Source organism: Oncorhynchus nerka, linkage group LG25 (assembly GCF_034236695.1).
Source record: "Oncorhynchus nerka isolate Pitt River linkage group LG25, Oner_Uvic_2.0, whole genome shotgun sequence".
NCBI classification, from domain to species: Eukaryota; Metazoa; Chordata; class Actinopteri; order Salmoniformes; family Salmonidae; genus Oncorhynchus; species Oncorhynchus nerka.
In genome coordinates, this window is record NC_088420.1 from 13002088 (window position 1) to 13020543 (window position 18456).

The following is an 18456-nucleotide window of genomic DNA, read 5'->3' on the forward strand; positions in this document are numbered from 1 at the left end:
GAGGTGGACCCTGTCCTGGTGAGAACCTGGAGGGGGGTGGAGGTGGACCCTGTCCTGGTGAGAACCTGGAGGGGTGGAGGTGGACCCTGTCCTGGTGAGAACCTGGAGGGGTGGAGGTAGACCCTGTCCTGGTGAGAACCTGGAGGGGTGGAGGTGGACCCTGTCCTGGTGAGAACCTGGAGGGGTGGAGGTAGACCCTGTCCTGGTGAGAACCTGGAGGGGTGGAGGTGGACCCTGTCCTGGTGAGAACCTGGAGGGGTGGAGGTGGACCCTGTCCTGGTGAGAACCTGGAGGGGTGGAGGTGGACCCTGTCCTGGTGAGAACCTGGAGGGGTGGAGGTGGACCCTGTCCTGGTGAGAACCTGGAGGGGGGTGGAGGTAGACCCTGTCCTGGTGAGAACCTGGAGGGGTGGAGGTGGACCCTGTCCTGGTGAGAACCTGGAGGGTCGAGGGGTGGAGGTAGACCCTGTCCTGGTGAGAACCTGGAGGGGTGGAGGTGGACCCTGTCCTGGTGAGAACCTGGAGGGTCGAGGGGTGGAGGTGGACCCTGTCCTGGTGAGAACCTGGAGGGGTGGAGGTGGACCCTGTCCTGGTGAGAACCTGGAGGGGTGAAGGTGGACCCTGTCCTGGTGAGAACCTGGAGGGGTGGAGGTGGACCCTGTCCTGGTGAGAACCTGGAGGGGTGGAGGTAGACCCTGTCCTGGTGAGAACCTGGAGGGGTGGAGGTAGACCCTGTCCTGGTGAGAACCTGGAGGGGTGGAGGTAGACCCTGTCCTGGTGAGAACCTGGAGGGGTGGAGGTGGACCCTGTCCTGGTGAGAACCTGGAGGGGTGGAGGTGGACCCTGTCCTGGTGAGAACCTGGAGGGAGGGGTGGAGGTGGACCCTGTCCTGGTGAGAACCTGGAGGGGTGGAGGTGACCCTGTCCTGGTGAGAACCTGGAGGGTCGAGGGGTGGAGGTAGACCCTGTCCTGGTGAGAACCTGGAGGGGTGGAGGTGGACCCTGTCCTGGTGAGAACCTGGAGGGTCGAGGGGTGGAGGTGGACCCTGTCCTGGTGAGAACCTGGAGGGGTGGAGGTGGACCCTGTCCTGGTGAGAACCTGGAGGGGTGGAGGTGGACCCTGTCCTGGTGAGAACCTGGAGGGGTGGAGGTGGACCCTGTCCTGGTGAGAACCTGGAGGGGTGGAGGTAGACCCTGTCCTGGTGAGAACCTGGAGGGGTGGAGGTGGACCCTGTCCTGGTGAGAACCTGGAGGGGTGGAGGTTTGACCCTGTCCTGGTGAGAACCTGGAGGGGTGGAGGTAGACCCTGTCCTGGTGAGAACCTGGAGGGGTGGAGGTAGACCCTGTCCTGGTGAGAACCTGGAGGGGTGGAGGTGGACCCTGTCCTGGTGAGAACCTGGAAGGTCGAGGGGTGGAGGTAGACCCTGTCCTGGTGAGAACCTGGAGGGGTGGAGGTGGACCCTGTCCTGGTGAGAACCTGGAGGTCGAGGGGTGGAGGTAGACCCTGTCCTGGTGAGAACCTGGAGGGGTGGAGGTGGACCCTGTCCTGGTGAGAACCTGGAGGGTTCTCTCGTGGAGGTGGACCCTGTCCTGGTGAGAACCTGGAGGGTGGAGGTGGACCCTGTCCTGGTGAGAACCTGGAGGGTTCTGGAGGTGGCCCTGTCCTGGTGAGAACCTGGAGGGGTGGAGGTGGACCCTGTCCTGGTGAGAACCTGGAGGGGTGGAGGTGGACCCTGTCCTGGTGAGAACCTGGAGGGGTGGAGGTGGACCCTGTCCTGGTGAGAACCTGGAGGGGTGGAGGTGGACCCTGTCCTGGTGAGAACCTGGAGGGGTGGAGGTGACCCTGTCCTGGTGAGAACCTGGAGGGGTGGAGGTAGACCCTGTCCTGGTGAGAACCTGGAGGGGTGGAGGTAGACCCTGTCCTGGTGAGAACCTGGAGGGGTGGAGGTCTCCCCTGTCCTGGTGAGAACCTGGAGGTCGACAAGGGCTGGAGGTAGACCCTGTCCTGGTGAGAACCTGGAGGGGTGGAGGTGGACCCTGTCCTGGTGAGAACCTGGAGGGTCGTGGAGGTGGACCCTGTCCTGGTGAGAACCTGGAGGGGTGGAGGTGGACCCTGTCCTGGTGAGAAAGGAGGGGTGAAGGTGGACCCTGTCCTGGTGAGAACCTGTTCTCTGGAGGTGGACCCTGTCCTTGAGAACCTGGAGGGGTGGAGGTAGACCCTGTTCTCTCGTCTCTTCACTTCCTGGTGAGAACCTGGAGGGGTGGAGGTGGACCCTGTCCTGGTGAGAACCTGGTCTCAGGGGTGGAGGTAGACCCTGTCCTGGTGAGAACCTGGAGGGGTGGACAGACCCTGTCCTGGTGAGAACCTGGAGGGGTGGAGGTGTTCCCTGTCCTGGTGAGAACCTGGAGAAGGTCGAGGGGTGGAGGTAGACCCTGTCCTGGTGAGAACCTGATTGGAGGTGGACCCTGTCCTGGTGAGAACCTGGAGGGTCGAGGGGTGGAGGTAGACCCTGTCCTGGTGAGAACCTGGAGGGGTGGAGGTGGACCCTGTCCTGGTGAGAACCTGGAGGGTCGAGGGGTGGAGGTGGACCCTGTCCTGGTGAGAACCTGGAGGGGTGGAGGTGGACCCTGTCCTGGTGGCTGTTCCTGGAGGGTGAAGGTGGACCCTGTCCTGGTGAGAACCTGGAGGGGTGGAGGTCGACCCTGTCCTGGTGAGAACCTGGAGGGGTGGAGGTGGACCCTGTCCTGGTGAGAACCTGGAGGGGTGGAGGTAGACCCTGTCCTGGTGAGAACCTGGAGGGGTGGAGGTAGACCCTGTCCTGGTGAGATCCTGGAGGGGTGGAGGTGGACCCTGTCCTGGTGAGAACCTGGAAGGTCGAGGGGTGGAGGTAGACCCTGTCCTGGTGAGAACCTGGAGGGGTGGAGGTGGACCCTGTCCTGGTGAGAACCTGGAGGGTCGAGGGGTGGAGGTAGACCCTGTCCTGGTGAGAACCTGGAGGGGTGGAGGTGGACCCTGTCCTGGTGAGAACCTGGAGGGTCGAGGGGTGGAGGTGGACCCTGTCCTGGTGAGAACCTGGAGGGGTGGAGGTGGACCCTGTCCTGGTGAGAACCTGGAGGGGTGAAGGTGGACCCTGTCCTGGTGAGAACCTGGAGGGGTGGAGGTGGACCCTGTCCTGGTGAGAACCTGGAGGGGTGGAGGTAGACCCTGTCCTGGTGAGAACCTGGAGGGGTGGAGGTGGACCCTGTCCTGGTGAGAACCTGGAGGGGTGGAGGTAGACCCTGTCCTGGTGAGAACCTGGAGGGGTGGAGGTAGACCCTGTCCTGGTGAGATCCTGGAGGGGTGGAGGTGGACCCTGTCCTGGTGAGTGGGAATAATTGAAACCAGTTATGTCAGAAATGGAGAGACATCCTACAATTCTGATTTAGGCCTACAGTGTGTAATAAAAGTACAAGAAACATGAGGCGACATGCTGCTATGAAATCTCCTTACCAACGGTAAATGTAGTTTTATCATTAGGCCTTAAGTTTGAAATGTTTTTATTAGCCCACCATTATTATAATTCCCGTGCATCAAACGCCTCCCATTTCCCCCAAACAAACTATGAGCCAATTTGCTTGCAATGAAGTTGATCAACCTTCTAAAAGGTGTGTGCATGTATGGTTTGAGATTTGCACACACTTCTATTAGACAAGGGCTGTTCTGTCGTCTCCTCACTTCTATTAGACAAGGGCTGTTCTCTCGTCTCCTCACTTCCATTAGACAAGGGCTGTTCTCTCGTCTCCTCACTTCTATTAGACAAGGGCTGTTCTCTCGTCTCCTCACTTCCATTAGACAAGGGCTGTTCTCTCGTCTCCTCACTTCTATTAGACAAGGGCTGTTCTCTCGTCTCCTCACTTCTATTAGACAAGGGCTGTTCTCTCGTCTCCTCACTTCCATTAGACAAGGGCTGTTCTCTCGTCTCCTCACTTCTATTAGACAAGGGCTGTTCTCTCGTCTCCTCACTTCTATTAGACAAGGGGCTGTTCTCTCGTCTCCTCACTTCTATTAGACAAGGGCTGTTCTCTCGTCTCCTCACTTCCATTAGACAAGGGCTGTTCTCTCGTCTCCTCACTTCCATTAGACAAGGGCTGTTCTCTCGTCTCCTCACTTCTATTAGACAAGGGCTGTTCTCTCGTCTCCTCACTTCTATTAGACAACGGCTGTTCTCTCGTCTCCTCACTTCCATTAGACAAGGGCTGTTCTCTCGTCTCCTCACTTCCATTAGACAAGGGCTGTTCTCTCGTCTCCTCACTTCCATTAGACAAGGGCTGTTCTCTCGTCTCCTCACTTCTATTAGACAAGGGCTGTTCTCTCGTCTCCTCACTTCTATTAGACAAGGGCTGTTCTCGTCTCCTCACTTCCATTAGACAAGGGCTGTTCTCTCGTCTCCTCACTTCCATTAGACAAGGGCTGTTCTCTCGTCTCCTCACTTCCATTAGACAAGGGCTGTTCTCTCGTCTCCTCACTTCCATTAGACAAGGGCTGTTCTCTCGTCTCCTCACTTCCATTAGACAAGGGCTGTTCTCTCGTCTCCTCACTTCTATTAGACAAGGGCTGTTCTCTCGTCTCCTCACTTCTATTAGACAAGGGCTGTTCTCTCGTCTCCTGACTTCCATTAGACAAGGGCTGTTCTCTCGTCTCCTCACTTCCATTAGACAAGGGCTGTTCTCTCGTCTCCTCACTTCTATTAAACAAGGGCTGTTCTCTCGTCTCCTCACTTCTATTAGACAAGGGCTGTTCTCTCGTCTCCTCACTTCTATTAGACAAGGGCTGTTCTCTCGTCTCCTCACTTCTATTAGACAAGGGCTGTTCTCTCGTCTCCTCACTTCTATTAGACAAGGGCTGTTCTCTCGTCTCCTCACCCTCTATTAGACAAGGGCTGTTCTCTCGTCTCCTCACCCTCTATTAGACAAGGGCTGTTCTCTCGTCTCCTCACTTCCATTAGACAAGGGCTGTTCTCTCGTCTCCTCACTTCCATTAGACAAGGGCTGTTCTCTCGTCTCCTCACTTCTATTAAACAAGGGCTCTTCTCTCTTCTATTAGACAAGGGCTGTCTCCTCACTTCTATTAAACAAGGGCTGTTCTCTCGTCTCCTCACTTCTATTAAACAAGGGCTGTTCTCTCGTCTCCTCACTTCCATTAGACAAGGGCTGTTCTCTCGTCTCCTCACTTCCATTAAACAAGGGCTGTTCTCTCGTCTCCTCACTTCTATTAAACAAGGGCTGTTCTCTCGTCTCCTCACTTCTATTAAACAAGGGCTGTTCTCTCGTCTCCTCACTTCTATTAAACAAGGGCTGTTCTCTCGTCTCCTCACCTCCATTAGACAAGGGCTGTTCTCTCGTCTCCTCACTTCTATTAAACAAGGGCTGTTCTCTCGTCTCCTCACTTCTATTAAACAAGGGCTGTTCTCTCGTCTCCTCACTTCTATTAAACAAGGGCTGTTCTCTCGTCTCCTCACTTCCATTAGACAAGGGCTGTTCTCTCGTCTCCTCACTTCCATTAGACAAGGGCTGTTCTCTCGTCTCCTCACTTCCATTAGACAAGGGCTGTTCTCTCGTCTCCTCACTTCCATTAGACAAGGGCTGTTCTCTCTCCTCACTTCCATTAGTCTCCTCACTTCCATTAGACAAGGGCTGTTCTCTCGTCTCCTCACTTCCATTAGACAAGGGCTGTTCTCTCGTCTCCTCACTTCTATTAGACAAGGGCTGTTCTCTCGTCTCCTCACTTCCATTAGACAAGGGCTGTTCTCTCGTCTCCTCACTTCTATTAGACAAGGGCTGTTCTCTCGTCTCACTTCCATTAGACAAGGGCTGTTCTCTCGTCTCCTCACTTCCATTAGACAAGGGCTGTTCTCTCGTCTCCTCACTTCTATTAGACAAGGGCTGTTCTCTCGTCTCCTCACTTCTATTAGACAAGGGCTGTTCTCTCGTCTCCTCACTTCCATTAGACAAGGGCTGTTCTCTCGTCTCCTCACTTCTATTAGACAAGGGCTGTTCTCTCGTCTCCTCACTTCTATTAAACAAGGGCTGTTCTCTCGTCTCCTCACTTCTATTAAACAAGGGCTGTTCTCTGTTCTCTCGTCTCCTCACTTCCATTAGACAAGGGCTGTTCTCTCGTCTCCTCACTTCTATTAGACAAGGGCTGTTCTCTCGTCTCCTCACTTCTATTAAACAAGGGCTGTTCTCTCGTCTCCTCACTTCTATTAAACAAGGGCTGTTCTCTCGTCTCCTCACTTCTATTAGACAAGGGCTGTTCTCTCGTCTCCTCACTTCTATTAGACAAGGGCTGTTCTCTCGTCTCCTCACCCTCTATTAGACAAGGGCTGTTCTCTCGTCTCCTCACTTCCATTAGACAAGGGCTGTTCTCTTGTCTCATCACTTCTATTAGACAAGGGCTGTTCTCTTGTCTCCTCACTTCTATTAGACAAGGGCTGTTCTCTCGTCTCCTCACTTCCATTAGACAAGGGCTGTTCTCTCGTCTCTTCACTTCCATTAGACAAGGGCTGTTCTCTCGTCTCCTCACTTCCATTAGACAAGGGCTGTTCTCTCGTCTCCTCACTTCCATTAGACAAGGGCTGTTCTCTCGTCTCCTCACTTCTATTAGACAAGGGCTGTTCTCTCGTCTCCTCACTTCTATTAGACAAGGGCTGTTCTCTCGTCTCCTCACTTCTATTAGACAAGGGCTGTTCTCTCGTCTCCTCCCTTCCATTAGACAAGGGCTGTTCTCTCGTCTCCTCACTTCCATTAGACAAGGGCTGTTCTCTCGTCTCCTCACTTCCATTAGACAAGGGCTGTTCTCTCGTCTCCTCACTTCCATTAGACAAGGGCTGTTCTCTCGTCTCCTCACTTCCATTAGACAAGGGCTGTTCTCTCTCTCTCCTCACTTCCATTAGACAAGGGCTGTTCTCTCGTCTCCTCACTTCCATTAGACAAGGGCTGTTCTCTCGTCTCCTCACTTCCATTAGACAAGGGCTGTTCTCTCGTCTCCTCACTTCTATTAGACAAGGGCTGTTCTCTCGTCCCTGAACTCCGCTGCTGCCTCGTTGTTCTCAACACCAATATTCTGGTTAATTTCTCTATTATCCACTTAGCAGCATGGTTGAGGAAAAGTCGCCAATTCAATAATACAAATGTTGTTAGTGTTCTTACGTAATATAATCCCATACAATTTCAGTAGCACATGTCTTAGAGTGATGGACTGTGCCATCCACACGGCCTCCACAATGGTTGAGTCCACTCAGACTAGTACCAATCAGACAAGTATCTTGTACACCATTTTTTGGGGGGTCTATTGTTTCTCTAAAGAAATCTTGGTCGACCATTCAATAGACCAGTCGACTAAATGGGGTCAGGGGCCCTACAGTCAAGACACCTATTTTATAGCAAAAAAAACATGATGTAATAGAACAGAATATTTTTCCAAATAAGACAAGTTGCCAGTGCGAAGTGGTGCCTCTCTGGGAGAGTTATTCTCTGTGACCGTTTGAAACAGGGCTTAGTTTGGCTCTTTTGAAAGACCAATTGTTTTTCAGGGTTACAAACCAAAATCTGTCGTCTTTTTGCTAATGGCCTGCAGACATTTGATAGATTTTATTTTGCGTGTTCGTTGTCATTTTCTAAACGTATTAACAGTTCTACATTGAACGCTGGCTGCATGGTGATGAATTACGGCCACTACATCTATTTGATGAGTAGGCCATAGCTTAATGACTCTGATGAAAATATGCTCTTTGTCTCCATCAAAGTGTGTTTCCATATGTTCAGTGTGGAAACTGGTATGTTTAGTGGGGTTATAGCTTAGGTGAACCTATTCTAAATGGTACTAGCAGTTCGCAAAGTAGCCTAAGCCGAAAATAGACGAGAAGCAATTATTCCCAAACTGCAGCTCATTGTTTCAACACACTTCCGTACTTCAATTAACCAGTCCATTTTGAATTAGTGATAAAACTGTTGTTGTTTGGCATGGAATGTAGCTTGTGTATCCCGTCAGTTAGCGGGATTTTTTTTCTGCCCACCTTATGGGCATTTATTTCTGTAGGCCTAACTGGAGCTTGTGTGCAAACTCGGCACGCGTGTGCAGAGGGAGCGGCCGGAACGCAATTGAATGAGTGAAACATGGAGGGGAAATGGAATTTAGGGAGAAGAACTGTGTGACGCTTGCCTTGTTTTTTTGTGCCCCGGCAAATGAACGTTGTGTTCAAGACACATTCCACCAATTACTTTTACTGTATTTGAAAACAATGTGATCTTTAGTTAAATATGGATTTTTGACATTGTCTGTTTTGAGGACTCATACCTATTCTTACTTCAGACAGTAATGTAATCAGAGAGGGAGACCAGCAGAAGTGGGAAAGGTGGGGGCGGGTATTGAACCCTGTCTCCGTTGGGGTTGTATATGTGACAGGAAGAGTTACCTCTCGACCACAGCTCTGCACGTCTTTTGCCTATAAATTTCCTCTCTCTCCGGTTCCCTCTTTTACTTCCTGTATTTCTAGATCAAGGACACGTGGCACCAGCTGTACCGACGTCACTTCCTGCAGAAGGCGCTGCATCACTGTAACCTGTGTAGACGAGGCTTCTACTACTACCAGAGACAATTTGTTGACTCGGAGGTAAGGGTCCTAGGCTGTTTGGTAAGCTGCCAGAGTTAGCTGATTTCAGAGGGACGTAGGTTTTCAGAGGGACGTAGGTTTTCAGAGGGACGTAGGTTTTCAGAGGGACGTAGGTTTTCAGAGGGACGTAGGTTTTCAGAGGGACGTAGGTTTTCAGAGGGACGTAGGTTTTCAGAGGGACGTAGGTTTTCAGAGGGACGTAGGTTTTCAGAGGGACGTAGGTTTTCAGAGGGACGTAGGTTTTCAGAGGGACGTAGGTTTGGATGTAGGTTTTCAGAGGGGCGTAGGTTTTGACGTAGGTTTTCAGAGGGACGTAGGTAGGTTTTCAGAGGGACGTAGGTTTTCAGAGGGACGTAGGTTTTCAGAGGGACGTAGGTTTTCAGAGGGCGTAGGTTTGCAAAATTCCAGTAACTTTCCCAACGTTCTCTGTAATTCCAGAAATCCCGGTTGGAAGATTCCTGGAAAGTTTTTTGGAATATCTGGGAAAGATATTGGAATTTTGTAACCCTTTGTGGACTGTAGTAAGTTGTCCATCTACACAACATCCTGTTGTCTCTGACTGTTGCATGTAACTTAATAATATAATACACGCCCTGTCTCAGTGCATGACTATCATGTTTCTCACTCACCACAGCTGGAGTGCAATGATGTAGTCCTGTTCTGGAGGATTCAGAGGATGCTGCTCATCACAGCCAACACACTCAGACAGCAGCTCATCAACACAGAGGGTAGGCTGGGACTAGATCTGGGGCTGTGTTACAGGGCTGTATAGGCCCCTGTCTGGAGGCCTGTCTTGTCTTGTCTGGAGGCCTGTCTTGTCTGAAGGCCTGTCTTGTCTTGTCTGGAGGCCTGTCTTGTCTGAAGGCCTGTCTTGTCTTGTCTGAAGGCCTGTCTTGTCTTGTCTGAAGGCCTGTCTTGTCTTGTCTGAAGGCCTGTCTTGTCTTGTCTGAAGGCCTGTCTTGTCTTGTCTGGAGGCCTGTCTTGTCTTGTCTGGAGGCCTGTCTTGTCTTGTCTGGAGGCCTGTCTTGTCTTGTCTGGAGGCCTGTCTTGTCTTGTCTGGAGGCCTGTCTTGTCTTGTCTGGAGGCCTGTCTTGTCTGGAGGCCTGTCTTGTCTTGTCTGGAGGCCTGCCTTGTCTGGAGGCCTGTCTTGTCTTGTCTGGAGGCCTGCCTTGTCTGGAGGCCTGCCTTGTCTGGAGGCCTGCCTTGTCTGGAGGCCTGCCTTGTCTTGTCTGGAGGCCTGCCTTGTCTTGTCTGGAGGCCTGTCTTGTCTGGAGGCCTGCCTTGTCTTGTCTGGAGGCCTGCCTTGTCTGGAGGCCTGCCTTGTCTGGAGGCCTGCCTTGTCTTGGCTTGTCTGGAGGCCCGCCTTGTCTGGAGGCCCGCCTTGTCTGGAGGCCTGCCTTGTCTTGCCTTGTCTGGAGGCCCCCCTTGTCTTGCCTTGTCTGGAGGCCCGCCTTGTCTGGAGGCCCGCCTTGTCTTGCCTTGTCTGGAGGCCCACCTTGTCTGGAGGCCCGCCTTGTCTGGAGGCCCGCCTTGTCTTGCCTTGTCTGGAGGCCTGCCTTGTCTGGAGGCCTGCCTTGTCTGGAGGCCTGCCTTGTCTGGAGGCCCGCCTTGTCTGGAGGCCCGCCTTGTCTGGAGGCCTGCCTTGTCTTGCCTTGTCTGGAGGCCCGCCTTGTCTTGCCTTGTCTGGAGGCCCGCCTGTCTGGAGGCCCGCCTGTCTGGAGGCCTGCCTTGTCTTGTCTGGAGGCTTGCCTTGTCTGGAGGCCCGCCTGTCTGGAGGCCTGCTTTGTCTTGTCTTGTCTGGAGGCCTGCCTTGCCTTGTCTGGAGGCCCACCTTGCCTTGTCTGGAGTCTTGTCTTGTCTGGAGGCCCGCCTGTCTGGAGGCCCGCCTGTCTGGAGGCCCGCCTTGCCTTGTCTGGAGGCCCGCCTTGCCTTGTCTGGAGGCCCGCCTTGCCTTGTCTGGAGGCTTGCCTTGTCTGGAGGCCCGCCTGTCTGGAGGCCTGCTTTGTCTTGTCTTGTCTGGAGGCCTGCCTTGCCTTGTCTGGAGGCCCACCTTGCCTTGTCTGGTCTTGTCTTGTCTGGAGGCCCGCCTTGTCCTGTCTGGAGGCCCGCCTTGCCTTGTCTGGAGGCCCGCCTTGCCTTGTCTGGAGGCCCGCCTTGTTGTCTGGAGGCCCGCCTGCCTTGTCTGGAGGCCTGCCTTGCCTTGTCTGGAGGCCTGCCTTGTCTTGCCTTGTCTGGAGGCCTGCCTTGTCTTGTCTTGTCTGAAGGCCTGTCTTGTCTTGTCTGGAGGCCTGCCTTGTCTTGTCTTGTCTGGAGGCCTGCCTTGTCTTGTCTTGTCTGGAGGCCTGCCTTGTCTTGTCTTGTCTGGAGGCCTGCCTTGTCTTGTCTTGTCTGGAGGCCCGCCTGTCTGGAGGCCTGCCTTGTCTTGTCTTGTCTGGAGGCCCGCCTGTCTGGAGGCCTGCTTTGTCTTGTCTTGTCTGGAGGCCTGCCTTGCCTTGTCTGGAGGCCCACCTTGCCTTGTCTGGAGTCTTGTCTTGTCTGGAGGCCCGCCTTGCCTTGTCTGGAGGCCCGCCTTGCCTTGTCTGGAGGCCCGCCTTGCCTTGTCTGGAGGCCCGCCTTGCCTTGTCTGGAGGCCTGCCTTGCCTTGCCTTGTCTGGAGGCCTGCCTTGTCTTGCCTTGTCTGGAGGCCTGCCTTGTCTTGTCTTGTCTGAAGGCCTGTCTTGTCTTGTCTGGAGGCCTGCCTTGTCTTGTCTTGTCTGGAGGCCTGCCTTGTCTTGTCTTGTCTGGAGGCCTGCCTTGTCTTGTCTTGTCTGGAGGCCTGCCTTGTCTTGTCTTGTCTGGAGGCCCGCCTGTCTGGAGGCCTGCTTTGTCTTGTCTTGTCTGGAGGCCTGCCTTGCCTTGTCTGGAGGCCCACCTTGCCTTGTCTGGAGTCTTGTCTTGTCTGGAGGCCCGCCTGTCTGGAGGCCCGCCTGTCTGGAGGCCCGCCTTGCCTTGTCTGGAGGCCCGCCTTGCCTTGTCTGGAGGCCCGCCTTGCCTTGTCTGGAGGCCCGCCTTGCCTTGTCTGGAGGCCCGCCTTGCCTTGTCTGGAGGCCTGCCTTGCCTTGCCTTGTCTGGAGGCCTGCCTTGTCTTGCCTTGTCTGGAGGCCTGCCTTGTCTTGTCTTGTCTGAAGGCCTGTCTTGTCTTGTCTGGAGGCCTGCCTTGTCTTGTCTTGTCTGGAGGCCTGCCTTGTCTTGTCTTGTCTGGAGGCCTGCCTTGTCTTGTCTTGTCTGGAGGCCTGCCTTGTCTTGTCTTGTCTGGAGGCTTGTCTTGTCTGGAGGCCTGTCTTGTCTTGTCTGGAGGCCTGTCTTGTCTTGTCTGAAGGCCTGTCTTGTCTTGTCTGAAGGCCTGTCTTGTCTTGTCTGAAGGCCTGTCTTGTCTTGTCTGAAGGCCTGTCTTGTCTTGTCTGAAGGCCTGTCTTGTCTGGAGGCCTGTCTTGTCTGGAGGCCTGCCTTGTCTGGAGGCCTGTCTTGTCTGGAGGCCTGCCTTGTCTGGAGGCCTGCCTTGTCTTGTCTGGAGGCCTGCCTTGTCTTGTCTGGAGGCCTGCCTTGTCTTGTCTGGAGGCCTGCCTTGTCTTGCCTTGTCTGGAGGCCCGCCTTGTCTGGAGGCCTGCCTTGTCTTGCCTTGTCTGGAGGCCCCCCTTGTCTTGCCTTGTCTGGAGGCCCGCCTTGTCTGGAGGCCCGCCTTGTCTTGCCTTGTCTGGAGGCCCGCCTTGTCTGGAGGCCCGCCTTGTCTGGAGGCCCGCCTTGTCTGGAGGCCCGCCTTGTCTGGAGGCCTGCCTTGTCTTGCCTTGTCTGGAGGCCCACCTTGTCTTGCCTTGTCTGGAGGCCCGCCTGTCTGGAGGCCCGCCTGTCTGGAGGCCTGCCTTGTCTTGTCTTGTCTGGAGGCCCGCCTGTCTGGAGGCCTGCCTTGTCTTGTCTTGTCTGGAGGCCTGCCTTGCCTTGTCTGGAGGCCCGCCTTGCCTTGTCTGGAGTCTTGTCTTGTCTGGAGGCCCGCCTGTCTGGAGGCCCGCCTGTCTGGAGGCCCGCCTGTCTGGAGGCCCCCCTTGTCTGGAGGCCCGCCTTGCCTTGTCTGGAGGCCCGCCTTGCCTTGTCTGGAGGCCCGCCTTGCCTTGTCTGGAGGCCCGCCTTGCCTTGTCTGGAGGCCCGCCTTGCCTTGTCTGGAGGCCTGCCTTGCCTTGTCTGGAGGCCTGCCTTGCCTTGTCTGGAGGCCTGCCTTGTCTTGTCTTGTCTGGAGGCCTGCCTTGTCTTGTCTTGTCTGGAGGCCTGCCTTGTCTTGTCTTGTCTGGAGGCCTGCCTTGTCTTGTCTTGTCTGGAGGCCTGCCTTGTCTTGTCTTGTCTGGAGGCCTGCCTTGTCTTGTCTTGTCTGGAGGCCCGCCTGTCTGGAGGCCCACCTGTCTGGAGGCCTGCCTTGTCTTGTCTGGAGGCCTGCCTTGTCTTGTCTGGAGGCCCGCCTGTCTGGAGGCCCGCCTGTCTGGAGGCCCGCCTGTCTGCCACCTGTCTGGAGGCCCACCTGTCTGGAGGCCCACCTGTCTGGAGGCCTGCCTTGTATTGTCTGTCTGGAGGCCTGTGTTCCCTTTATCTTTGATGTCTGACATTTTGTTTCTGTGTGTCTGGGTGTGTGTGTGTGGGGTTGTGTGTTTGCATTTGCACACTCAGTCCGGCGCCTGGAAAAGAACGTGAAGGAGGTGCTGGAGGACTTTGGTGAGGACAACGAGAGGAAAGTCCACCTCATCACCGGACGCAGAGTACAGCTGGCAGAAGACCTTAGTGAGTCACCTAAACACACACACACATACACTGGGTACACACACACCACACACACACTGGGTACACACACACACACACTGGCTACACAGACACACACTGGGTGTATACACACAGACTACATTACACCAATTTGGGTTTAACCAGAATGGTATCGTTAGTCACATTTGGGTTTAACCAGAATGATATTGTTACAGTCACATTTGTGCTGGTCCCTCCTGCTTATACCTTCCTTAAGCAATAAGGCACCTCGGGGGTTTGTGATGTATGGCCAATATACCACAGAAAAGGGCTGTTCTTGGGCATGACGCATTGCTGAGTGCCTGGATACAGCCTTGGTATATTGGCCATATATCACAAACCCCCGAGGTGCCTTATTGCTATTATAAACTGGTTGCCAACGTAATTAGAGCATTATGAAAAAATGTTTTGTCGTATCTGGCTTTCAGCCAATCAGCATTCAGGGTTTGAACCGCCCAGTTTATAATAGTGAATAGATTACTACCTATATTATGGAAAATCATTTATATTATAGTGATAATATGAGGAGCAACAGAGACTTTTTATGCAGATAAATGAATGTGATTGAATCGGCTGTGAGTTTTCTTTGAGTTGATGGCACTGTAAATTGTGTGTTTAGTGCAATATACCGGACACCACTAGATGGCAGTGGTGTTTTTATCTTTGTATTTATTATGGATCCCATTAGCTGCTGCCAAGGCAGCAACTACCCTTCCTGTGGTCCAGCTAAATTAAGGCAGTTCTACATGTAAAAAAAAACATTCACAACAGATTTCACAACATATTAGGTGTGTTCCCTCAGGTCCCTACTCCACTACCACATATCTACAACACAAAATGTTTAGTGTGTATGTTATTGTGTGTTTGTATCCATGTGTTTGTGTTGCTTCACAGTCCCCACTGCTCCATAAGGTGTATTTTTTATCTGTTTTTTTTTGTATCTAATTTTACTGCTTACATGAGTAACTTGATGTGGAGTACAGGTCCATGTAGGCAGTGGCAGTTCTAGGTTGTATGACTCCCAGGGTGAACCCCCCCCATTCTGCACTAACTGTCATGTTTTGGAACACCTGTAAATAATCATGACATTTTAAAAACATGTACAAAAAATAAGATTCATAAATATCAAAAATAATTAACAAAGACAAATAGAAACAAATGGTAGTATATAAATACAAATAGAAAAGATAATTTAATTATTACCTTGTTGCAAACAAAAAACACAAATAAAACTAAATTGCACAAATCCTCTATGACACAAATACACACATAGAATAACACACTTATAAAGAAGAGAACCTGATTATTACAATATTGAATTTCAAACAAGAAACACACTAAATTACACATCTAATTGCATTAGTACTGTACAAAGTTAGAGGTGCGCTATTATATTCCCCCGCTCCCCCTACCTCGGGCTTCCAGTGGGGAGACCTGAGGTCAACCTACCCCCGCCCCCCTACCTCGGGCTTCCAGTGGGGAGACGTGAGGTCAACCTACCCCCTCCCCCTACCTCAGGCTTCCAGTGGGGAGACCTGAGGTCAACCTACCCCCGCCACCCTACCTCGGGCTTCCAGTGGGGAGACCTGAGGTCAACCTACCCCCGCCCCCCTACCTCGGGCTTCCAGTGGGGAGACGTGAGGTCAACCTACCCCCCCCCTACCTCGGGCTTCCAGTGGGGAGACGTGAGGTCAACCTACCCCCTCCCCTACCTCAGGCTTCCAGTGGGGAGACCTGAGGTCAACCTACCCCCGCCACCCTACCTCGGGCTTCCAGTGGGGAGACCTGAGGTCAACCTACCCCCTCCCCTACCTCAGGCTTCCAGTGGGAGACCTGAGGTCAACCTTCCCCCGCCCCCTACCTCGGGCTTCCAGTGGGGAGACCTGAGGTCAACCTACCCCTCCCCTACCTCGGGCTTCCAGTGTGGAGACCTGAGGTCAACCTACCCCGCCCCCTACCTTGGCCTTCCAGTGGGGAGACCTGAGGTCAACCTACCCCCGCCCCCTACCTCGGGCTTCCAGTGGGGAGACCTGAGGTCAACCTACCCCCGCCCCTACCTCGGGCTTCCAGTGGGAGACCTGAGGTCAACCTACCCCCCCTACCTCAGGCTTCCAGTGGGGAGACCTGAGGTCAACCTACCCCGCCACCCTACCTCGGGCTTCCAGTGGGGAGACCTGAGGTCAACCTACCCGCCCCCTACCTCGGGCTTCCAGTGGGAGACCTGAGGTCAACCTACCCCCGCCACCCTACCTCGGGCTTCCAGTGGGGAGACCTGAGGTCAACCTACCCCCCCCCTACCTTGGCCTTCCAGTGGGGAGACCTGAGGTCAACCTACCCCCGCCCCCTACCTCGGGCTTCCAGTGTGGAGACCTGACGTCAACCTACCCCCGCCCCCTACCTTGGCCTTCCAGTGGGGAGACCTGAGGTCAACCTACCCCCGCCCTACCTCGGGCTTCCAGTGGGGAGACCTGAGGTCAACCTACCCCCCCCCTACCTCAGGCTTCCAGTGGGGAGACCTGAGGTCAACCTACCCCCGCCACCCTACCTCGGGCTTCCAGTGGGGAGACCTGAGGTCAACCTACCCCTCCCCTACCTCAGGCTTCCAGTGGGGAGACCTGAGGTCAACCTACCCCCCCCCCCTAGGGCTTCCAGTGGGGAGACCTGAGGTCAACCTACCCCCCCCCCTACCTCGGGCTTCCAGTGGGAGACCTGAGGTCAACCTACCCCCCCCTACCCCGGGGTTCCAGTGGGGAGACCTGAGGTCAACCTACCCCCTACCTGGCTTCCAGTGGGGAGACCTGAGGTCAACCTACCCCCCCCCCTACCTCGGCTTCCAGTGGGGAGACCTGAGGTCAACCTACCCCTCCCCTACCTCGGGCTTCCAGTGGGGAGACCTGAGGTCAACCTACCCCCGCCCCCCTACCTCGGGCTTCCAGTGGGGAGACCTGAGGTCAACCTACCCCGCCACCCCTACCTCGGGCTTCCAGTGGGAGACCCGAGGTCAACCTACCCCGCCCCCTACCTCGGGCTTCCAGTGGGGAGACCTGAGGTCAACCACCTCGCCACCCCCGCCACCCTACCTCGGGCTTCCAGTGGGGAGACCTGAGGTCAACCTACCCCCGCCCCTACCTTGGCCTTCCAGTGGGGAGACCTGAGGTCAACCTACCCCCGCCCCCTACCTCGGGCTTCCAGTGTGGAGACCTGAGGTCAACCTACCCCGCCCCCTACCATGGCCTTCCAGTGGGGAGACCTGAGGTCAACCTACCCCCGCCCCTACCATGGCCTTCCAGTGGGGAGACCTGAGGTCAACCTACCCCCGCCCCCCTACCTCGGGCTTCCAGTGGGGAGACCTGAGGTCAACCTACCCCCGCCACCCTACCTCGGGATTCCAGTGGGGAGACCTGAGGTCAACCTACCCCGCCCCCTACCTCGGGCTTCCAGTGGGGAGACCTGAGGTCAACCTACCCCGCCCCCTACCTTGGGCTTCCAGTGGGGAGACCTGAGGTCAACCTAACCCCGCCCCCTACCTCGGGCTTCCAGTGGGGAGACCTGAGGTCAACCTACCCCGCCCCTACCTCGGGCTTCCAGTGGGGAGACCCGAGGTCAACCTACCCCCGCCCCCTACCTCGGGCTTCCAGTGGGGAGACCTGAGGTCAACCTACCCCCGCCACCCTACCTCGGGCTTCCAGTGGGGAGACCTGAGGTCAACCTACCCCCCCCCTACCTTGGCCTTCCAGTGGGGAGACCTGAGGTCAACCTACCCCCGCCCCCTACCTCGGGCTTCCAGTGTGGAGACCTGAGGTCAACCTACCCCGCCCCTACCATGGCCTTCCAGTGGGGAGACCTGAGGTCAACCTACCCCCGCCCCCTACCATGGCCTTCCAGTGGGGAGACCTGAGGTCAACCTACCCCCCCCCTACCTCGGGCTTCCAGTGGGGAGACCTGAGGTCAACCTACCCCGCCACCCTACCTCGGGATTCCAGTGGGGAGACCTGAGGTCAACCTACCCCGCCCCCTACCTCGGGCTTCCAGTGGGGAGACCTGAGGTCAACCTACCCCCGCCCCCTACCTTGGGCTTCCAGTGGGGAGACCTGAGGTCAACCTAACCCCGCCCCCTACCTTGGGCTTCCAGTGGGGAGACCTGAGGTCAACCTACCCCCGCCCCCTCCCCATCTCGTACTTCTGAGTGGGAGACCTTCCCAGAAAGTAGCCTACTTAGCTCACAAACTAGAATCGTGGCGCCCACTCAGACAAGGTTTATATACCTACAGTCCCACACGGTGACATGATATCATTGATGTGATGTGCAAATGAGCGATAGAAAACCGATCGCACAAATGTCAACGTTCTGAATATTGTATATCTTTTATTTATTTATTTTGTGAGGGTGCCCCGTGCCACCCCCTGCAAGATGCCGCTCATCTAGGCCATACCTAAATCTGCCACAGCATGTAGTCATGGTTACCATGAAGAAGAGGTGAAGTCGTCACTCATTGGACAGGGTCGAGTGGATCTCTCCTGTTTCTGTTACTGCTACAGATTGACAGCTGCTCAGGAGGGTGTCTGCTTTTTCATTTTTATTTATTTAAACTTTATTTAACTAGGCAAGTCAGTTAAGAACAAATTCTTATTTACAGTGACTGCCTAAGAAAAGGCAAAAGGCTGGCTGGCTGACCACTGTGTAGCTTATTTACCTATAGCCTATACAGTGAGGGAAAAAAGTATTTGATCCCCTGCTGATTTTGTAAGTTTGCACACTGACAAAGAAATGATCCGTCTATAATTTTAATGGTAGGTTTATTTGAACAGTGAGAGACAGAATAACAACAAAAAAATTAATGAGGGAAATAAGTATTTGACCCCCTCTCAATCAGAAAGATTTCTGGCTCCCAGGTGTCTTTTATACAAGCAATGAGCTGAGATTAGGAGCACAGTCTTAAAGGGAGTGCTCCTAATCTCAGTTTGTTACCTGTATAAAAGACACCT

General features: G+C 54.5%; 1 protein-coding gene across 8 annotated transcripts in view; it reads left to right on the top strand.

Annotated features, from left to right (window-relative positions):
• LOC115116419 (dynamin-like 120 kDa protein, mitochondrial) overlaps positions 1 to 18456 on the top strand; it is an 86868-nt gene that overhangs the window by 40274 nt on the left and 28138 nt on the right. For 7 of the 8 annotated variants that reach the window (XM_065009566.1, XM_065009568.1, XM_065009567.1 and 4 more), the window contains 3 exons: positions 8533 to 8649; positions 9284 to 9377; positions 13342 to 13452. In XM_065009566.1, coding sequence (XP_064865638.1) covers positions 8533 to 8649; positions 9284 to 9377; positions 13342 to 13452 — 322 coding nt within the window. Of the gene's footprint in view, positions 1 to 8532; positions 8650 to 9087; positions 9171 to 9283; positions 9378 to 13341; positions 13453 to 18456 lie in introns of those variants that run through there. The other variant, XR_010461069.1, reaches the window with a different exon arrangement.